The 15,216-nt window shown below is 55.4% G+C and overlaps 1 protein-coding gene across 1 annotated transcript; it reads left to right on the top strand.

The window, feature by feature from the left end:
* Nucleotides 1-3,468: 3,468 nt before the first annotated feature.
* SLC32A1 (solute carrier family 32 member 1) lies at nucleotides 3,469-8,226 on the top strand. The gene is made up of 2 exons (XM_043602384.1): nucleotides 3,469-4,121; nucleotides 6,308-8,226. Exons 1-2 carry the CDS (start codon nucleotides 3,729-3,731, stop codon nucleotides 7,493-7,495), a joined length of 1,581 nt encoding a protein of 526 aa, XP_043458319.1. The 5' UTR covers nucleotides 3,469-3,728; the 3' UTR covers nucleotides 7,496-8,226.
* Nucleotides 8,227-15,216: the final 6,990 nt, after the last annotated feature.

Raw genomic sequence — 15,216 nt, 5'->3', positions numbered from 1 at the left:
CTCCTGGGGCTGCCTGCCAGGTCCCCCGCCCTCCGTCCAACTCCTGACCTCCATTCCTTTCCTTGGAAGGGGTGAGGACAGGGAGGTGAGACAAAGACAGAAGAGTGCACATGCCAACTCACTCTGACTTTCACACCCAATCACAGACTTTCTCTTGTACACTCACTTTTTCCTAAACAATGAGACCTGGCTATTTGGTATGGCAACAACAGGATGATAAAGTAATTGCTACCAAGCATCGGGCACTGAGCGTCCATTGCTCGGCATTTTATATACAGGACTCACTGAATCCTTTCAAGAACCGAATGAGGCAGTTATTATTTTCACATTTTAGTGTTGAGGAAGTAGAAGCTAAGGGAGGTTAAGTGAGTAGGCCAATGTCACACAGCTAATACATGATGGAGCAGAATTTTCTAGTAAAGGAAGGCTGCTTGGGAGCATGCCACCCTGGCCTGGGAAGAGGCATTTATTGCAAATAGCAAGAAAGAGGGATACAGGGGCACCTGGGTGGCTCAATCGGTTAAGCATCCGGCTCTTAATTTCAGCTCAGGTCATGATCTCATGGTTCATGAGTTCGAGCCCCAAGTCAGGCTCTGTGGCAGCAAAGCCTGGTTGGGATTCTCTCTCTGCCCCTTCCCTGCTCACTCTTTCTCTCTCAAAAATAAATAAACATTAAAAAAAAAAAAAAAGAGGGATGCAGAGGCTTTCCTCCTCCAATGTTGGCATCTAATTATTGCCAAAAGAACTAATGTCTGCTCGAAATGTCATCCCTTTTGACGGTGAGGTGACCGAATACCAAACAACCAGGGAGAGGAGATGGGAGGACAGACAAGGTCATGGAAGAGAAGGCACAGGAGGGGCATCAGGATTCCTGCGGCCTAGACTGCCTCTACCCTGGGCTCTGAGTGACCTTGAGCAGGACACCTCACTGCCAGGCCTGAGTGTGCCTATCTGTAAATGTGAGGCTCTGTTGAGATGTTTTAGGGACGGTGTAAGCATCGCAGAAAGGATGATTGGACTGAATATTCTCCAGTGTCCCCACCGACCCAAGAATTGCCACGGGAGCCCAGACAGGGGTCATGCTTGCATTGTCTTGGTGGTTCCCACAACAGTGGGAAGAGAGTCACATGCACAGTAGGGTGCTGAGAAGGTTTGCTGAATGCATGAATGATGAATGACACCATTTCTCACTAATGAAAGAACTTCCCAGTCCACCTTGGGTCTTACGGCAGCAAACATCATAAGGGAAAAGGAAAGAGAGGATAAGCATTTTGGACCATCATAAATCAACCCATAAATCAGGAATGACCAACTGATACATAGTTGTCAAAAGGCATCCATGGCCACCCCCAGGTGTATGGGGTGTATGGGGTAGAGGAAGACACTAGGGACCCCTCGTCTCTGCCTGGACCACCTCGTGTGGAACTAAAGAATTTCACCAGGAACAGAAAAGCTGGGATAAGGATGAGGAGGTGAAGATCTTTGCCTGTAGGAGTCTGTAGGGAGAGGGGATCTCTCTCCCCAGCCTTTGGGGATGGAGTGGAAGATGATCTCTGGGATGGGAGATCAGTTCTATTTCAAGTCTCCTGGGACGAGACAATCTGTGTTTGGGGAGGAAGGATTTCTGTTCTTTGTTCTAGGTCATATCGTGACTTGGGGGGGTCTGTGTTTGGAGCTGGGCTCTATGGGGGGGTTTTCTTGGCAGTATCTTCTCCTCATAGTGCAGGGGAGTGGATTGCTCAGGTTAGGGGGTGGGCTTCTGTCTTGGCTTCTGGTAAGCAGGCTTTTGGGAGAATATAAGAGAGTACCTGGGGAGGGATCAAGGGAGCATCTCCGTCCAATGTGGCAGAGGTTCCTATCTGGAGAAGAGCTTCAGGGAGACCGGAAGGCACTGGCAGTGGGGGGTAGGGAGTAGGGGGGAAGCCTGTCTTGTCCAGGAAGCTCCAACTCGCTGGTCAAAGCCCTCAGGCCGCCCTACTTGTGCGCTGACGTGAGCTAATCTAGGAATACTACAGGGGCGGGGGGGCAGGGGGGCGCGGGAGAGACTGGGGTTCTCAGAGAGGCAGAGCCTTGAGAGGGGGAGATTGGGGATCGCTTTCTTTTCCTTTCCTTCAGTTTCTCCCTCCCCCCATTCCCACCCCAGTCACAGCCGCTAGACCTCCTCCACCGAAGCCAGGTCGCCAGGCTGCTGTTTACTGCTCAGGAGTCGTTCCCGGCGGGAGCCCAGCTGGGAACACACGCAGGGACCCTTGCCGAGCTGTGGACCCTCACGGAGACACAACTACAAAAGGGTTCACACAGGCAGAAACGCAGGCAAGCCAGTCGGCAACACTTATCCACACAATCCAGCACACAAGCTCTGCGCACGCACAGGCTGAAATGCGCACGAAACCATACATGTACAGAATAAACACAGTTACCAAATCTCACCCTCGGAGTCCTTTCAGATTCAGCCCGTAGCAGTATCTGATACAGTATCGGTCTTTGTCTCGGGGTCGCTCTCTGACTCGAGCACCCCACTCATCAGCAACGATCTAGGTTTTCACGGCCTCCGCGAGCGCACCGCGCACCTCTGCGCCCCGGGCCCGCGGCGAGCCCTTCTTCCCTCCGGGCCGGACACCGGCTGAGCCCCTGTGCGGCGTGTGCATTCGCAGACCCGCCAAGAGGCTGTCGAGAAAGGCCCTCACGAAGTCCTGCTCCTTCCAGACTCCTCAACGAAAAGAAAGTGAGAGCGGTTGGTGGCGGTTGGAGCGGATGGAGAGCGGCTGGTGGCGACCGAGGCGCAGAATCGCTTCCATCGCGGCGTCCCTGGACGGGTTGAGACAGCCCGGTGACCGAGGCCCGGCTGAGCATTCTTGAAACTGGACCAGGACGGACACTGTCTGCCTCCGAAGGGGGCTTGCGGCCAGGTTTCAGTGTGAGTAATTGGTACAGATAGACGCCCAGACGGCCGGCGCCGCCCGAGACAGGTAACTGCCCCGCTGCCTTTCTGGACGTCTAGACTGGTCCTTGGCCAGAAGCTCTGGGGCCGAAAGCCTCCCAGGCTCTGGAGGGGGTAGTCGCCGCCGCGGGACCGCTAGAATCAGCAGGCTCCGGCCCCCTCCCTCCTTGCGGCGGCGAGGTGGGAAGGGCTAGGATCCGAGCTTAGCACCTCCCCCAGAAATGCAGCACTCCAGCCCCCCCACCGTGCCCTCCGAGCCCCCTCCCCGGTGCGCTCCCTATCGGTGCCCTCCCGCGGGCGCCCTTCTCCGGCCCCCATTCAGTTCTCCCGAGTCCCTTCGCGACCCTGTTTCTTCTCGCTGCCCTCCTCCCCACGCACCCCCTGCCTCCGGGTGTTTCCCCTTCCCCAGCGCCCGCCCCCCGCCTGATTCCGAGGGGCGGGAGCGCATTGGGCTGCGCACGGGTGGGGGCGCCGCGCCAGCCTCGCGTAGCTGCTCTGACGCCGCCGCCGCCGCCGCCGCCGCCCTCCGCAGCCCAGCGCGCGCCCCGCGGCAGCTCCGCAGTGCACTCGCCGCCGCCGCTCCGCCAGCCCCGCCGCCCGCCCGCGGGGTGGGCTTCGAGCGAGCCTCAAACGCCAGCCGAAGGGGTCATGAGCCAGAGCGCCCTGGGACGCCGCGGGGAAAGCGAGCGAAGATAGCGGCCTCGCGCCCCCCTGGCCCTCGCCGCCTTGCCGCGCGTCCCCCGCGCCCCCAGCCCCTTGTGTCCTTTCCACGGACCCCGCCGCAGCCATGGCCACCCTTTTACGCAGCAAGCTGTCCAACGTGGCCACAACAGTGTCCAACAAGTCCCAGGCCAAGGTGAGCGGCATGTTCGCCAGGATGGGTTTTCAGGCGGCCACCGACGAGGAGGCGGTGGGTTTTGCTCACTGCGACGACCTCGACTTTGAGCACCGTCAGGGCCTGCAGATGGACATCCTGAAAACCGAGGGCGAGCCCTGCGGGGACGAGGGCGCCGAGCCGCCCGTCGAGGGAGACATCCATTACCAGCGCGGCGGAGGCGCGCCCCTGCCGCCCTCGGGCTCCAAGGACCAGGCTCTGGGGGCCGGTGGCGAGTTCGGGGGCCACGACAAACCCAAGATCACGGCGTGGGAGGCGGGCTGGAACGTGACCAACGCTATCCAGGTGAGCGCGGGATTCCCTGCTCTGCCTGCCCCCACCCTCCACCTCCTTTAGCTCAGAGAACCAGGCCCTACCCCCAGCTGAGTCCCTGGGGGATCTCGGGCCGAGAGACCCCCCTCCCCTCCTCAGGACGTCGCCTTCCCCCTTCCCACCCAGCCCTGCGGGCGGGGGGGGGGGGGATCTGCAGGATCTGCAACCCTATAAGCGGCGGCTCCCGCCCAGATCCGCGCTCCCTCCAGCGGCGCCAGCCGCTGGACAGCCGGGCTGCTGTTTGGTCCGAGGCACTTGCCCTGAGACCCTGCAAAAGGGAGGGAAACAGGAGGAGGGGGATCGGGGAGTGGTGAGGGAGAAGGAAAATCAGGATTGGAGGGAACGGTGTCTCCCGGGACTCCGGAATGGATTCACAGCTGCATGTTGGGGAGGAAAAGAGAAGGGGGAACTGCTGAGCTGGGAGTCTCCTGCTCTGACACCGGCACCGACACACAGGCTCCCATTCCCCCTCCCGCACGAACAAACTCCCCGCACAGGTGCGCACGACATGCGTCTATATATAGACCACGGGGTTATCCTCAAACGCACCTTCCTACGCCCCCACACAAGCACATACCTGGACATACCAAGCACACACACGAACCTATTTGAACATTCACAGGCACACAAGCGCAGACTCATGCAAACAGGATTCAGCCCACTTTCTCAAGTGCAGCCCTACTGGGGACATACAGGTGTACCCAAACATAAGCACACATATTATGTGCCCACACAAGCACAAATGGCCCGTGGTACCTCAGTGCTTCTGCGCACAGACTCACCCCTTTCGCCCGAAATTCCGGCTACACCGCAAAGAGGCGACCAGCTTCTCCGCATGTGACCCTGGAGAAGCCGCCTCTGGATGCTCTGAACTGCCTCTACCCTCCAGGCCGGCCACCCCTTCAGGCTACTCGCAACGCCCCACTCCCCACCAGGAGGCGCCGGACTCTTCTGGGACCGGGTTTGGAATGCGCGCACAACGACCCCCGGAGCTGGCGGAGGCGGGCAGGCCGCGGCACGCGGAGCGGAGGAGGCCTCAGCCCTAGGTGCCCCCGGGCCCTGTGGCTTGGTCCCCCTCGCGTCCCCGGAGCGCACGGTCGTTGGGACGCACAACGTGGGCCTCCCGGGAGCGGGAGGGCCGCGGCGGGTTTGCTCGGGGACCCGGGCTGAGCAGGGCCCTGCGCACTAAGTGGTCGGGCCCGAGGCGCCTCCCGCTCCCGGGGCCCTGCGAGACGGCCGTGCGGAACCGGGGGCAGGAGACCGCGACCGCCTCCTTGCCACCCCCGCCTTCTCCAGGGGCGTCTTTGAAGGCCCCGTTCCATAGGCCCGGAGCGAGGCCAGGGTGGGAGCCGGGAGGCCTGGAGGTCTCGGAAACCCTGGATTTCGTTAGCTTTTCTTCTCTTTGTGGATTCTAAACCTTCCTTCCACAGTCCGCCCGCCTGAGTCCACAGCTTGATTCCTGCTTGATTTAGCCTCTCAGTCACTGCTCGCGCTTCTCCTCCCCCCCCCCCCCCCCCCGCCATTACCCTTCTGGCCTCTCCCCCCTAGAGCCTTCTGGCCACTCTCACATTTCCTCCGTTCTGGCCTCCCTCTGCTTCGCTCACCTGTAGCCCCTCTTTCGCCCTACCCCAGCTCTCTTCCCGGCCCCTGCTGTTACAAGGCTCCCTTCTCCAATCGGCCTTAGGCCCTCGTTAGCTTCCCTGTACCCCATTGGAGCCGCACCTAAAATCCCTCACCCCCTCTTCCTAGTGGCTCAGGCCCAGCTCTCTACCTTTCTCGCCGCCCTTTTCTGGCCCTGACCCCTCCAGCCCCTTCTTATCGACTTCCAAAATATCTCCATATACCTCTTCCCTCCTTGTGGCTTGACCCCACGCTCAGCCTCCTCCCCACCTCCCGGCCCTTAGCGCACCTTTCCCTCTCAGTTCCGTCCTTGAACACCTCCCTCTCCATCTGACTCGAAGCCCGGGCTTCCCCCGGTGAGGCCGCGGGACACCCCCATTGCAGCCGCCCGTTAACCTCCCTTCCCCGGGGCTGAAGCCCGGTTCTCACTCCGCGTAGCGCCCCCTCGCGGCCCCAGTTTTAAGCCACGCCTCTAGGCCCCCTCTGACGAGGCTGCTGCCGCTGAGCCCCGGCGTCTGGTTCCCTTTTCCGCTCCGCAGGGCATGTTCGTGCTCGGCCTGCCCTACGCCATCCTGCACGGCGGCTACCTAGGGTTGTTCCTCATCATCTTCGCCGCCGTGGTGTGCTGCTACACCGGCAAGATCCTCATCGCGTGCCTGTACGAGGAGAACGAGGACGGCGAGGTGGTGCGCGTGCGGGACTCGTACGTGGCCATCGCCAACGCGTGCTGCGCGCCGCGCTTCCCGACGCTGGGAGGCCGCGTGGTGAACGTGGCGCAGATCATCGAGCTGGTGATGACTTGCATCCTGTACGTGGTGGTCAGCGGCAACCTCATGTACAACAGCTTCCCGGGGCTGCCCGTGTCGCAGAAGTCCTGGGCCATTATCGCCACCGCCGTGCTGCTGCCCTGCGCCTTCCTTAAGAACCTCAAGGCGGTGTCCAAGTTCAGCCTGCTGTGCACTCTGGCCCACTTCGTCATCAACATCCTGGTCATCGCCTACTGCCTGTCACGGGCACGCGACTGGGCCTGGGAGAAGGTCAAGTTCTACATCGACGTCAAGAAGTTTCCCATCTCCATTGGCATCATCGTGTTCAGCTACACGTCCCAGATCTTCCTGCCTTCGCTGGAGGGCAACATGCAGCAGCCCAGCGAGTTCCACTGCATGATGAACTGGACTCACATCGCCGCCTGCGTGCTCAAGGGCCTCTTCGCGCTGGTCGCCTACCTCACCTGGGCCGACGAGACCAAGGAGGTCATCACGGATAACCTGCCCGGTTCCATCCGTGCCGTGGTCAACATCTTCCTGGTGGCCAAGGCGCTGTTGTCTTACCCGCTGCCCTTCTTCGCTGCTGTGGAGGTGCTGGAGAAGTCGCTCTTCCAGGAAGGCAGCCGCGCCTTCTTCCCGGCCTGCTACGGCGGCGACGGGCGCCTCAAATCGTGGGGGCTGACGCTGCGCTGTGCGCTGGTCGTCTTCACGCTGCTCATGGCCATCTACGTGCCGCACTTCGCGCTGCTCATGGGCCTCACCGGCAGTCTCACGGGCGCCGGCCTCTGCTTCCTGCTGCCCAGCCTCTTCCACCTGCGCCTGCTCTGGCGCAAGCTGCTGTGGCACCAAGTCTTCTTCGATGTCGCCATCTTCGTCATCGGTGGCATCTGCAGTGTGTCCGGCTTCGTGCACTCGCTTGAGGGCCTCATCGAGGCCTACCGAACCAACGCGGAGGACTAGGGCCGGAGGGCTCCCGCGCTCCCGCGCCCTTCCCACCCTCCCCACCCACCCCCACCAGCCCTGTGCGCCCTGCCGCCGCGCTTGGGAAGCCAAGCTTTAAACATCTCTGGTTCCTAGTTTCTGATTATTGGGGACGGGGGTGGGGTGGGGTGGGAGGGATAGGAATCCACAATCCATCGCGTCTGCGTTTCTGTTGTCCTTTCTTTCCCACAACACCCTGGTTTCTGGGGAGGCAGGGGGGCGAATTTGTGGGCAGGGCTTTCTGTCCTTCCCGGAGGGCCCCCTACTCTTTGGTCCCTGTCACCGAGCGGGTGGGAAGGGAGGGAGAAGGGGCTCAGCTCGCAGGCGCAGAAACTTGACCTTGGGGGGACATTTCACAGCCATCCAGTGCTCGGAATCTGCAGCGTCCAGCCATTTCCAGCAAGAGCGCTTCCCATTCCAGAGACATTTCAACCCTGCAGAGGGAAAGGCTGGCCAGAAAATCCGTTTCGGGTGGGCGATTTCCTTCCACGAAGCGGGGAGGCGAGAAGCCAAGGCAGGGCCGGCTTGCCTGCCGGTTTTCAGGAATCCAAACTCATCTTGTGCAATTTATCAGGTCGTGGAACTGTTCTACTGTGCGTGTGGTGTGCTCGTGGTGAATAAGACGAAATGTATATCAGAAAAAAAAATCTATCTCTAATTTAGAGTGCGGTACATTAATTATATCCGTAAATAAAGAAGAAACAAAGGTGTGCGGGCTTCTTGTCGGTTCTGCATTTTTGCGCCCGCGGGGATCCCAAAGCGTTGGAGCGCCGGGAACGACTCTGGCCCGACCGGGTGAAGCAGGTGTGGATGCAAGAGCAGAGCGCCTGTAGGAGAGCCTGGGGGGAGTGAGAAGCACTAAGAGGAGGCTCTCCAGGTGTTTGGGGGGAGGCAGGGGAAGGAGCCTGTGGGGCTTGCAGCAGTCTCAGTGTGGCCAGGGCCCTGCCGCCACCAAGATAAGATTTGTTCCGAATCCATCTGAGAGCATTCCAGAGACTCTCAACCTCCAATCCTGAAAGGAAAAAAAAAAAAAAAAAAGAAAAAAGACAATAAACAAAGGCATGCAGAAATTCACACTTGATTGTGGACTGTGAAGATACTATACAAAGGAAATCAGCCGCAGGTTGTGTATTTCCCAGGGTTCCCAGGGCCAGGGGCCAACCCGGCCTCCCAGGCATCTCTCACCCAAGAAATCCCCCCCTCAAGTCCAAGCTGAGGTTTACACAGCCACAGCGAAAGAGATCTAGCTGTTTAGAATCAACAGCCTGAGCTATCTGGATCCCAGTCTCCCCTCTCCTTGAGCAGCCTGTTGGATTTTTTTTTTTTTTTAATTACCTAGAGGGTCCAGTCCTTTGTGTGTGTGTGCAGATCCAACTGCGGGGTGCCAGTCCTGGGCATGGTTGCCGAGGGTCACAGTCAGAATTACCATATGGGATCCAGGAATGCAGGAAGGCTGGGCCATTCCTGGGGTCCTCTCTCACTTTGAGAGTAGCCGTGCGGGAGGTTTTTTGTCACCGCCACCAAGGCAGAGAGGACTAGTTTGGAACGAATTCTCTTGGTGTGATCTCTGCACCAGAAAGCGCTGGGAGATTGCCTAAGAACAATGTCCATCCTCCCTGCCCTCAGCGACGGCTGTGGAGGCCTGTATGCGCATGTGTAGGAGATATAAAGATCTGCGTGTGGGGTGGACGGAAGTCTTGTGAGAGCCTTGATGAATATGTGTGTGTGTGTGCGTGCGTGTGTGCAGAGCATTGAGTGGGCGTGCCTGTGGTAGAGGTGACCTCGCACCATCCTGATTCTGCAGCTATGGAGCAGAACAGGGATAAGATCTGCCCTCTGCTGCCCGGGGTTCTGACTATTTAAACGGGCTATTTGGGATGTCCGCTGTCTCCTAATCCCACTTGTCACTATTGTCGCGCATTCAGGATCCAGAGCTGAGCAGAGGGTCCTGTTTGCTAAGCTCTCTGATGTCTCTCAGTCCCGAAGCTGACCACCCCTCCCTTCCTTACCCGCCACTTCCCAGTGGGTCCACAGACCCTGGGGTGCACTCTGAGTCGCAGGGAGGTGTGCAGTCTTCAGAAAAAGCCTGGGCTGCTGCAGTGGATGGGAAGGTGGGAGCGTCAGGCTGCACCAGCTCCATCCTTCCCGTCTTTAGAAGGACAAATGAGACAGCAGGCAGGTTCTGGACAGTGGCTGCCACCTCCGCGGACTTGCCCAGATCCACTCCCTTGCGTCCTGCTCCTGGCTTTGTGCTCAGCTTGCAGGAGCCTGGGTTCCCCCCTCCCCCACAGCGAGTCCGGAGGGTGAGGGTCAGGAGACCCAGCCTTCTAGGCGCCCCAGAAGAAACCCTGCACCCTCGTGGGTAGGACATCCATCCCAGACTCGCATTCAGGCAACTGGAAGAAATAGGGAGCCTGGGTAGCTGAGGCCCATCTCCGAACTCCTGCCGCCAACACCAAAGTGTGTGGGTAGAAGTTCAAAGGAAACATTCCGATTTTGCTTCGGGTACGAGTCCGAGGGAGCGGATAGGCCCGGTCAGATTCATCAGGGGGTCGAACTGAAGAGGAGAGGCGGAATCCACCTCCGGGTCCCAGGGTGCCCATCATTTCCCAGCACGGATCCAGTTAAGCGGTCCCTTCCGGCGGCAGCCTTGCGACGGTGTTATTGGCGTACCTGGCTCAAGGCTTGGGAACCAAGACACTTGTCCCCGGAGGAACCCAGGAGTCGCCGCCTGCTCCGGAGCGATGTCCTACCTCGCCTCCCAGCGGTGAGAGCGCAAGCTGCCGGCCCTCACAGAAGGCTCTCCACCGTTAGATTTTGGGTAATCTCTTTCCTGCATACCCCAGATTCCTAACTGCTTCTTCCCACCCTGCCATCCCCCGCCCTGCCCCATTGATAATCACTGCTTACCTCTAGTGCTTTATTTTCAGGTCCTTCGTATTTCAAAAGTGGGTTTTTGATCGTTTTCCCCTCAAACAGAAGGAGGAGAAGGAGGCTATGTTGTCCAAGTGTTTCATTGAATGACATGTCCTGCCCCAGGGACTGATCTGTTCCCTTTATCCATGTGGATGGATGGAGGGAGCCAAATAGGCTCGTAGGGACCAGTCAGGAAGTTGAGAAGGATCCTCGACTTTCTGTTGGTGGGGATGAAAGATCTCAAGGGCAAGGGCCAGAGAGAGGCTGCAGTCAAGGAGGGGGCAGATCAGCTAGAGGGCTTAGTCGTCACTGCCAGTGAAGGTGTGGTGGGAAACCCAGGCCTGGACGTGCAGGGATTCAGGAGGTGGAGCTGGTTTGACCCCAGAGAACCAACCTTGGGTGTTTTTCCCACGGCTTTTATTTATTTATTTTTCTTCCTCTTCAAAGAACACTTGCGAGCTTACAGAAAAGGTGGAAGAATTCTACACTGACAGTGCATACGCCCGCCACCTAGACTGAACAATCGACAGTTTTACAGTGTTGGATGATCTACCCTATAGCTATCCATCTATCCAGGTAGCGATCCACCTTTTTAAAAAGTGTCCTTCCAAGTTGCAGCCGTCAGCGTATTTCCCTGTTATGGAAGCATGCAGGATCGGTACCAGTGACATTCAGATAGCACAGGACCAGTGGCAGTGCTATCTCTGCTCAGCCATCCCGAGTCCAAAGCAAAAGCAAAATATCAGCGATAAGGATCCTGTCTTGATTTCACATTTTATTATTTTGTTCATGTTATTTTGAACATTATGGTGCAGGCTTAAATCTTGATATTGATTTATTATGTATTTGTGTGTGTGTGTGTGTGTGTGTGTGTGTGTTGGCTCCATGACCAATGTGAGGCTTGAGCTCAAGACCCCGAGATTGAGGGTCACATGCTCTACTGACTAAGCCAGCCAGGTGCCCCTGAATTTTGATCTTTAAAATAGTGCATCAAGGGGTGCCTGGGTGGCTCAGTCGATCGAGCCTCCAATCCTTGATGTCGGCTCAGGTCATGATCTCGTGCTTTGTGAGATCGAGCCCTGCGTGGAACTTTGTGCTGACGGCATGGAGCCTGCTTGTGATTCTCTCTCTCCCACTGTCTCTTGTCCCTCACCAGCTCACCCATGCATGCGCTCTCTCTAAATAAATAAACATTAAAAGATAAAAAAAAATCGTGCATCAAATATCTCATTGAATTTTTTTGCACCGTCTTCAACTTTGCTCTCTGAGCAAATGCTTCACTTGCCTCATGCTCATCCCAGTCCTAAGTGTGAGGTAGGGCTTGGGAGAGGAGTTCTACTTTCTTCCTAGAGGTTTGGAGTGAATCTGTTCAAGAGCCTGGCTATGACTCCTCCCACAGTGATGCTGTGGGTACCATCTCTGCCAGTTGTGGCGTCGAAGAGGGGCCAGGAGGGGAGAGACCTCTAGCCACAAACGCCCAGCAGGGTGGTCCAGCAGCGTTAAGGGTCAAGCTCTGGAAGGGGATGGGGAGGGGAGGAGCTTTACACCTGCCGGCAGCTCCAAATAACACTCCGTGGGTGGGATGGAAACAGGGCATACAGATGTAATTGTTAAGATAAGGTCAGGATGGGCCCTTCATTCAATATGACTGGTGTCCTTACAAGAAGAGGAAAAGAGATACACACACAGGGAGAATTCCATGTGACAGTGGAGGTGGAGAGTGGAGTGATGTGTGTACAGGCAAGGACTACAAGCGACACCCAAATATAAGATAAAGGCGTGGAACGAATTCTTCCTTAAAGCCGTCAGAAAGAGCATGGCTCGGTCCACACCTTCTTTGGGACTTCTGGCATCCAGAACTACGAGAGAATAAATTTCTTCTGTTTTCAGCCATTCCTAGTGGTACTTTATTATGCCGACCCTAGGAAATGAATATAGTAGGCCTCTGATCTATTTTCTTCTAGTCATTTCTACGGGCAAATAATTACCACCATAGATTTTGTCTAGTGCTGTGTTGTACAACAGAGTAGCCACCAGCTACACGGGGCTATTGAAATGCAAATGTAAATGTAAATTAAATTAAATTAAAAATCAGCTCCTCTGTTGCACTACGCACATGTGGCGCATGCATTAGACATTGCAGACTGTAGAACACTTCCATCATGGCAGAAAGTCCTATTGGATAGCATTAGTCTAGTGTGTCCATTTTCTCCTGCAGTAATGCTGCGTGGCAACCCAGAATTTCAGTGGAGAACAAACATTTTGTTGCTGTTCATGGATCCACGGGGCAGCCCAACTGTAGATTATGGGTCAACTTGGACTTGGCTCTAGGCTGCAGTTTGGGTTTGAGTCTGCTCCATGTATTTTCCATCCTCTTCACACTCCGGGCATGTTCTTCTTATGACTAACAGCAGGAGTGCAAAAGAGGGCAGTCTAAACCACAAAGCACACTTAAAGCCTCTGCTCAGATCACATTCGTTTAGCGCTGGCTGAACGCAAGCCACGTGGCCAAGCCCAGTATCAATGTTTATAGCGAGAGGCCCTACAAAGTTACATGGCAGGTGGTATGGATTCTAATCTTATTATATGGGAGTGGAGAACCAGAAACGAGAATCCAGTCTACCTTACTTATACACAGTGCTTTTTTTTTTTCCCTGAAAAAGTAATACATTCACATGGCTAAAAATGTTTTAAAGTATGCTGTGAACATTTTCCCCATACCTGACCCTCCCACCTTGGCTCCTCTCTTTATAAGTATATTCTTATATTAGTTTCTTGTCTATCTGTATGAAAATACAAGCAAATCCATATATATTTGTCCCCACCCTTTCTTCAAGGTAGTTTACTATACACTGTGCTTTCACTTACTTCTTTTAAAAATAAATCTTGAAGTTTTTCCCATGTTAGTATACATAAATGTAGCTCTTTTTTTAAAATTTTTTTAACGTTTATTTATTTTTGAGACAGAGAGACAGAGCATGAACAGAGGAGGGGCAGAGAGAGAGGGAGACACAGAATCTGAAATGGGCTCCAGGCTCTGAGCTGTCAGCACAGAGCCTGACGCGGGGCTTGAACTCACGAACCGTGAGATCATGACCTGAGCCGAAGTCGGATGCTTAACCGACTGAGCCACCCAGGCGCCCCATAAATGTAGCTCTTGAACTTACATTCACTTATATTTACTGTTCTCTGTGTTCTGCTTATCCCTGCTTTCTCAGTTTAATGACTGATGAGATACTTTCAGATACTTTCAGACGAGATAATGGGTTTGCTTTGGAAGGCAACACGCTTAATCTGACTTTGCCACTAGGCTGGGTCTCAGTTTGGCCTAGAAGAGTTCACAGAGATTTTGAGAAAAGTTTAAAGTTTCATCTCTTGCTGAAAATGTTACCATTAAAAAAATTTTTTTTAATGTTTATTTATTTTTGAGAGAGAGAGAGAGAGAGAGAGAGAGAGAGAGAGAGAGAGAGAGAAAGGGGACAGAGGATCCAAAGTGGGCTCTGCACTGACAGCAGTGAGACCCATGCGGGGCTCAAATTCACAAACTGTGAGATTAGACCTGAGCCGAATTTGGACACTCAACCAACTGAGCCACCCAGGTGCCCCAAAACGTTACCATCTTTTATAACTAACTTGCTTTTTTCAATTTCTTTTTTTTTTAATGTTTGTTTATTTTTGAGACAGAGAGAGACATAGCATGAATGGGGGAGGGCCAGAGAGAGGGAGACACAAAATCCGAAGCAGGCTGCAGGCTCCGAGCTGTCAGCACAGAGCCCGATGCGGGGCTTGAACTCAGGACTGCGAGATCATGACCTGAGCCGAAGTCGGCCGCTCAACCGACTGAGCCACCCAGGCGCCCCTAACTTGCTTTTTTCTCTCAAAGTTGCAGGTTCCAGACCTGAAAGCGTACAGTCAAGGGATGTGCTTTTAAACCTTTTTATACCCCTAGCTGGGAGAAATGGGGCAGGGGAGAGCTTGCCCAATCCTTTTAGAGCTAAACTGGAAAGGAGGTGTCACATTATCTCCACTCCCACCCCCACTGGCCAGAATTTAGTCACAAAATCATACTAGATGAAATTTTGAGGGAGTTATACCACTAAAAGGAAGAGAGAATGTATATATTGAGAATCAATTAGTCCTTTTCTCAGTCTTTGAGGTCTCAGTGAGAGGGCTGTGGGAGTTACTAAATAATAAATAATTGAATTATTTAATAATGAATCTATTAAAAGAGTTCATATTGTATTACAAAAGACTACACACAGGAAAGTGCACAAATCGTTAAGTGGACAGTTTGATGAATTTTCACAAACTGAAAGTGTGTACGTAGCGAGCTCCCTGGTCAAGAAATTGAACACTGTCAATACCCCCGAGTTTGTTTCCCTGACGGCCGGGCTAAGGGCTTCGTAACTCTGTGGAGGCGGAGCCAAGGGCGATTGAAGGTGAGTTACCCGGGAAATGGGGGTGTGACTAGGAGAAAAGGCGGGGCCCGAAGTAGTTTAGGGACAGGTTCTGGAGGCCCGGAAGGGGCGGGGCCTGGTGGCGTTACGCATCCGGGGCGGGGCTAACTGTCCGGCGTCCCGGCTGGAGCGAAGGGGCGTGGCCAGATCGGATGTTGGGGGCGAGGTTAAGCAAAGGCGGGACTTCGAGGCCAGGATGGGCGAGGCCTAGCGATCCCAAAGGCCGCCCCCGGGTCGCTAGGGGCGAGTCAGGCGAAAAGACTGGCGGGGTTTCGTGAGGGGAGGAAGCTCGGGAGCAATCGTCACGCACGGGGCGGAGTCTCGTGT

Source organism: Prionailurus bengalensis, chromosome A3 (genome assembly GCF_016509475.1).
Source record: "Prionailurus bengalensis isolate Pbe53 chromosome A3, Fcat_Pben_1.1_paternal_pri, whole genome shotgun sequence".
NCBI classification, from domain to species: domain Eukaryota; kingdom Metazoa; phylum Chordata; class Mammalia; order Carnivora; family Felidae; genus Prionailurus; species Prionailurus bengalensis.
The sequence above is the reverse complement of the archived record's forward strand: the minus strand, read 5'-3'. Positions and strand labels throughout refer to the sequence as shown.

Excerpts from the sequence above, each read along its gene's own strand:
- SLC32A1 (XM_043602384.1), top strand. The coding sequence starts at position 3,729 with ATGGCCACCCTTTTACGCAGCAAGCTGTCCAACGTGGCCACAACAGTG. Across the intron at positions 4,122-6,307 it reads ACGTGACCAACGCTATCCAG|GGCATGTTCGTGCTCGGCCT; the intron begins GTGAGCGCGGGA and ends TCCGCTCCGCAG.